General features: G+C 39.0%; 1 protein-coding gene across 2 annotated transcripts; it reads left to right on the top strand.

The window, feature by feature from the left end:
* The first annotated feature begins 3,081 nt into the window (after positions 1-3,081).
* Positions 3,082-6,081, top strand: LOC121193027 (cytosolic sulfotransferase 2-like). 2 transcript variants are annotated; one of them, XM_041055129.1, is made up of 8 exons: positions 3,082-3,189; positions 4,411-4,549; positions 4,661-4,789; positions 4,890-4,990; positions 5,130-5,256; positions 5,349-5,446; positions 5,509-5,683; positions 5,792-6,081. In XM_041055129.1, exons 2-8 carry the CDS (start codon positions 4,411-4,413, stop codon positions 5,902-5,904), a joined length of 882 nt encoding a protein of 293 aa, XP_040911063.1. In that variant the 5' UTR covers positions 3,082-3,189; the 3' UTR covers positions 5,905-6,081. The 2 variants fall into 2 exon arrangements, with proteins under 2 accessions (XP_040911063.1, XP_040911072.1); XM_041055138.1 differs by lacking the exon at positions 3,082-3,189 and adding an exon at positions 3,217-3,238.
* The last annotated feature ends 15 nt before the right edge of the window (positions 6,082-6,096 follow it).

The following is a 6,096-nucleotide window of genomic DNA, read 5'->3' as shown; positions in this document are numbered from 1 at the left end:
ATGATATCCATAAAAATAGTTCAAAACTTAAGTGTTAAGTGAACATAATTTTTAAAGGAAAAATTCTTTGATAAAAGAGCACACAGGCCAGAGGGCTGTGAATGCGTGTCCCTGAGTCGAGCCCCCTGAGCAAGGAGCGTGTTCACTGTGAACGGGAGAGAGTGTGAGATGCTCCCACACTCTCCATAAAGCCAGCGACCACTCTGAGTTAAGGTGCTGTCTATACATGCATATGCTGGGAGATGGGGAGTCTGATTGTCATGGAGCTAGATAAATAGTACTTTTCTGTTTGACTGCACCAGATGATAATGTGTTGTCAAGTGGATTAATAATATGCATGGCTGATTGTAACCCTACATAATCTTCACTTATATTTTGTGTTGTGAAGCATTGAAATGGTGCTGTTACATTCATGAGATGTGCTCTACAAATACAGACTGATGTCATTTTCACATGGTACTGGTGCAAATACAGTTTATATCATGGTATGTTTTGGGCTTCGTTGGTAAAGAGGTTTATGTGTACGTGGGTAAAGAGAGTGTGCTTGAAGAACAGGGCAGTGGGTGTGCTTGTGTAACTGTTTATTTGTAACTGAGTTTTTACATTTTCACATGGTACTGGTGCAAATACAGATTATATCATGGTATGTTTTGGGCTTCGAATGATTTTTATGTTCATAGCTGCTTGTCACCTGTCTTGTCGGTAGGCAATAGACTTGACGGAGAGGGAACCTGATCTCATCTTTGTCAAGGAGGAGTCATATGATGATCATCCCATTGGCCAGCAGATTCATTTCACAGATAACAAAAAAAAAGTACTTTTAAAAAATCTGTGACCGAAGGCCACTGTGAAAAGTGCTTTTAAAAAAAAACCCAAAACAAATCATTGAAATCCTGATAGTTTCTGTGATTTAACTGCATTTATTCTCATTTAACAGTTGGAAGGACAGCATGCTTTATAGATCTGTGGATGAGCTGCAGCTTCACTCAGGGGACTTAAACAGCTTCCCCATGGTGGCTGACACTCAAACAGGACAATGCACACAGCCAACAATTATGGACAGGTTAATAGGTGATGCAACAATGAGTACTCTGGTTGACAACACATATTCTTCGGGCACTCTCATGCTCCTCTCTCAGGCTGTGCAATGTCCCCTGAGCAGGCCCAAGAGCCTGTGCACTCTCATGTCAGTCAGGGTGCCATTTATACATGCATATGCTGCTGGGGCATGCTGAGAGATGGGGATGGCTCCCACATTCTCCATAAAGCCAGACACCACCATGAGTTAGGGTGCCGTCTATACATGCATATATGCTGGGAGATGGGGAGTCTGACTGTCATGGAGCTGGATAAATAGCACTTTTCTGTTTGACTGCACCAGAAGATAAAGTGGACTAATAATAATAATAATAATAATAATAATAATAATAATAATAATAATAATAATAATAATAAGGTAACTGTTTATGAGTTTTGATTAAGACTCAATCGGTTTCTTCTTTTACAAACTATTTTCCTAGCCTTGGAAAAAACTCACACGGCACAGATGAGGCTGGGGTACACAGAAAATGCAGATACAGATTTGGGTATCTATCTAATTTATATATTATATTATTTATATATTATATATCTATTGATCTATCTACACTGATTCTCCAAAAATACGCTATCAACACTACTAATTCTCAAAACATCTAACAACCGCAACAAACCAATCTAATCTGCAAAAAAAAAAAAAAAAAAAATTCAAATGACCGCCACTATATAGAGCTATCCTATCTCTGAACACATTCGATCCCGTCACGTGATTCACATGACAAACCGAACCAATCAGGTAATTCGTATGACGTCCGAGGCACTCACCTGCTTCGAACGTCACTCAAGTGCTTCAAATGTCACTACTTACGTGACCAAACCACACCTCGGCACATGAAGCAGGTACAACTGCTTCATGAGCTACCGCGCATGTGTCGGAGCCTCGGGTGTTAGAGGACTATCACTAGCGATGGGTGTGTGCAATGTGTATAAATGAAAACCCTGACTCAGGGAGCTGGGGCTGGGATGGGTAGTGATGGCTGATTGAGGTTTTGATGAAACTTTGACACATGAAAAAAAAAAGGTTAATTTCCCGAGGCTTCAATGACACAGTGCTGGAGTAGGACATCTAGTGGTCAATACAATGAAGTGCAAGCAATATGTGTCATTTATTGGTTCATGGATTGTTTGGGATTTGATTCGCCATGCACATTCTTGTTCGACTACACTACAATAAAATACAAGGTAACACTTTAGAATAACGATCCTTTATAAGACATTTGTAAACTATTAGTAGATATTAGTAGATAGTTAACTAATCATGAACAAAATGCTTATATACATTTGTAAATGATTATAAAACCATTTATAACCAAAGTTGAACATAATGATTTAGATATAATGAAAAATGCTGTGTCAACATTGTTTGTACATGATTTATTCATCATCAACTAATTTTCAATATGATCAGTCTTATTAGTAAATTATTGGTGAAGTAGTGTAGATGTGTTAAAATACCCACTGTTACACCTTTTTTTAATTCATGTTTAACAGATGATTTGTTAGGTATTCATAAAAAATAATCTTAATCAAATCAGTCCACACAATCTCTCCGCAGCTTCAGCTTCATTTTATGCTGACATGAATTGCATTTAACCTTCATTTGTAGTATATTTTTCTTTTGCAGCCATTTAATCAGTTTGTGCTCTCTCAATATACTGGGCACACCAGTACAATAAAGTGAGCATTTCACAATTTTCAGGCCCCAATTGTGAGACTGATACATTTTGTACTGTGGACAAATGCAGCTATTTCACATTTTGATGGACTGTCTGACAGGCCGGCCGATTGGCGTGAGCACCTGTCTAAGTGTAGAAATTGAAACCGTTGGCCAGGGGGCCTGGCTGTCTGGCCTGTCTGACAGGCCGGCCGATGGGCGTGATTGAGCCCCTGTCTAACTGTAGAAATTGAAACGTAGGGGGCCTGGCTAACCGTGATACTCCAAAAGCCTGTGTGTAAACACAGTCTTTGTATAAATGCTGTATCTGTGTGTGTGTTTCCTTTGACCGAAGTGCACAGTGTGTCAGATAGATATAGCATTGACTTTGGACTGCTTATGAGAGTGCCACACATACAGGTGAAGATCACACCCAGGTGAGATAATGCCTTGAGGTTTATGTAGGGTTTCTGGAATGAACAAAAGGTTTGTTGTGTCGTCTTTTGATTAATTATATTCCCGGTATTGTAGTTGTTACATGTTGCTAACATTTGTAGTATATAGTGTGACTGCTTGGCAAAATTGAATAATTGGCAAATCATATATACCTTTTTACTATGTGTTCGTCATTTGATTAACTAACTATAAATAAACCATTGGACACCTTTCTTAAACTTAATTTATAAGTATGTGATGTTAAAATCCTCACAGTCATAATGAGTACTTGTGTGACTGCTCCAAGTAATAAATAATCAGCACCTATGAAGATATACATTTGCCTCATTGTATGTGTGTGAATCTAGCGTGCATTACAGAGATCTTTTTTCTGTGTTTTATTAAATCACCGATAGTTTTGGACCATACGCAAAAAAAAGCCACTTTAGACTGTTCCTTTAAAGGCTGAGAGTTGTCACGTAAATAAAACTGGTTTGGACTTCCTCCAGAATAGCAGTGAAAGAGGATCAAATTCCAGACCCATTCCACTCCAAAATGTGCTTTGTTTTTTGTTGCTTCACTTGGACTTTTGACCTTTACTGTGCAGAATGACGTCTGCAGTTTGTTTTCACTGACATCTGTTTAAGAGGTAAAGTTTCTCTCTGCTCAACTAAAGTCTGAGTTTAACACATGGATCTCGTGCCAGAAAGATCCTTTTTACATCTCAACTAATTTTGAAGCCAATCGTAGTCCAGTATGCAACCCACACAAGTGCAGTGTGGAAACTGTAAGTCTCTGGTGCTCATACACTTTGAATGGACAAGCAGAAGACATCTTCAGTATCCAGTACTTAAACTTTTGAAATAGGAAATTATTGCATAGACAGAGATTCTGGGTTTTTCCAAGAGGGAGCAGGAATAAATGTGATTTTGAGAATTTCCAACAAGTTAATTGAAATTGTGCTTTGGAAAATAACATCAGACACAAATTATTATTCCAAGCTAAGTGTAATGAGGCCATGAGCAATAAACTTACTGAATAACCTTCAATGTGAAGAACCTCTGATCAATGTGTCAGGTTTATGGAACTAACCACTTTTACAACAGCCGATAGATATGTTTTAAATGACTTGTCCTCATGTCCATTAACAACCTGGCCATCAGCCGTCTGGAGAAACTTGTTTATTTAAAAAAAAAATAAAAATTTTGTGCCATTTTTCTCAGATGGAGCTGCCACCCCGGCCCACACTGTTCGACTTCCATGGAGTCTCCATGACCAAATACTTTACTGACAACTGGGACAACATACAGAACGTCAAAGCAAGACCAGATGATATTCTCATAGCTACTTATCCCAAAGCAGGTGGAGATTTTTCGTGGGAGAGCTTTTATTTTCTTTGGCACATTCTTCTGGTATTTTTGGTGTAGCATGCATTTGCTTTTGTTTTAATATTGTCTTGCTTTGATTTCCAAGGAACCACGTGGATGTGCTACATCCTGGACCTTTTGTATTTCAGCCAGATGCCACCTGAACGTCAGAACTCAGTTCCTCTCCATGAGAGAGTGCCGTTCCTGGAGATACAGATGCCTGGATTCCCGTCAGGCAAGTTTGTTTAACGGGCTGATACTGTGACACAGGCAATAATGTTATACAGTAGTTCAGTGTCATTGTGACATTTTGGTAAATTCACACCTTGCATCAGGAATTGATGAGCTGAATGAGTTAACCACCTTTCCGCGCCTTATCAAGACACATCTGCCAGTCCAGTTTATTCCCAAATCCTTCTACGAACAGAACTCTAAGGTATAAGGTACAGTGGTGCTGATGGCTTATACTTTTTTTAAAATATGCTTTTCTGTTGCTCTCATCATCAACTTTAACATCTTTAACAGTGAGCCACAAATATACTGTATACTTTCATTTCTGATTTCTCTCAATTTAGGTAGTCTATGTGGCCCGCAACGCCAAGGACAGCGTGGTGTCTTATTTCCACTTCGATCGCATGAACATGGCCCAGCCAGAGCCGGGAGACTGGAATAGCTACCTGCAGAGATTCATGGACGGAAAAAGTGAGTAACAAAATAAAAGCACATCAAAGGGCGAATATGTGATACATGATGTTATTTTATCACCTGTGACTTGTCTTTCTGTTACCTGACAGTGGTGTTTGGTTCCTGGTATGAACATGTGACAGGCTGGTGGGAGAAGAAACAGACCACATCTAACATCCTCTATTTGTTCTATGAAGACCTGGTTGAGGTGAGCACTAAAGTTAATCTGCGGGACTGTAAACACAAGGCTTCACTTTTTTGCTTTTGCAGGACACTGAACGAGAGCTCAGCCGGCTGTGCTCGTTCCTGGGACTGTCTACCTCTGCAGAGCTGAAGAGACAAGTTACAGAAAAAGTCCTGTTTGACAACATGAAAAACAACAAGATGGCGAACGGCTCCACTGATGAAGCCTTTGATTTTACGATATCTCCTTTTATGCGCAAAGGTTAGATGCATTTTCCTCTGTGTTGGTATATGTTGGGAGAATTAAAAAGAAAACAGAAAAGAAAGAGAAATACTCTATTAAATTCTATTGCTGTTTTTGTTTTCACAGGAAAAGTTGGTGACTGGATGAATCATTTTACTGTTCAACAGAATGAGCAGTTTGATGAAGACTATGAGAAGAAGATGAAAAACACTGATCTTCAGTTTCGCACAGTTCTGTAGCTGCTCATACTTATTCTCACCATTACCACTGTGTGAAAATACATAACCAAAAGCCATGAAAGTATGACAGAAAGAAGATTTCGATTTTTCTACATTTTATTTCGAATAGACACAAAATGCAGCAAGAAATACAAGAACAAAAGTTCAGTGAGCAAAATAAACAAATCAAGCTAACACTGTACTTGTGCACTG

This window comes from Toxotes jaculatrix, chromosome 2, assembly GCF_017976425.1.
Source record: "Toxotes jaculatrix isolate fToxJac2 chromosome 2, fToxJac2.pri, whole genome shotgun sequence".
In the NCBI taxonomy this organism is placed as follows: Eukaryota; Metazoa; Chordata; class Actinopteri; family Toxotidae; genus Toxotes; species Toxotes jaculatrix.
Note: the sequence above shows the minus strand (reverse complement) of the source record. Positions and strands in the feature narration are given on the sequence as shown.

What these genes read in the sequence shown, in the direction of transcription:
- LOC121193027 (XM_041055129.1), top strand. Translation starts at nt 4,411, where the DNA reads ATGGAGCTGCCACCCCGGCCCACACTGTTCGACTTCCATGGAGTCTCC. An exon ending in TCTACGAACAGAACTCTAAG is followed by an intron (nt 4,991 to 5,129) that starts GTATAAGGTACA and finishes CTCTCAATTTAG; the next exon opens with GTAGTCTATGTGGCCCGCAA. An exon ending in TCTATGAAGACCTGGTTGAG is followed by an intron (nt 5,447 to 5,508) that starts GTGAGCACTAAA and finishes TTGCTTTTGCAG; the next exon opens with GACACTGAACGAGAGCTCAG.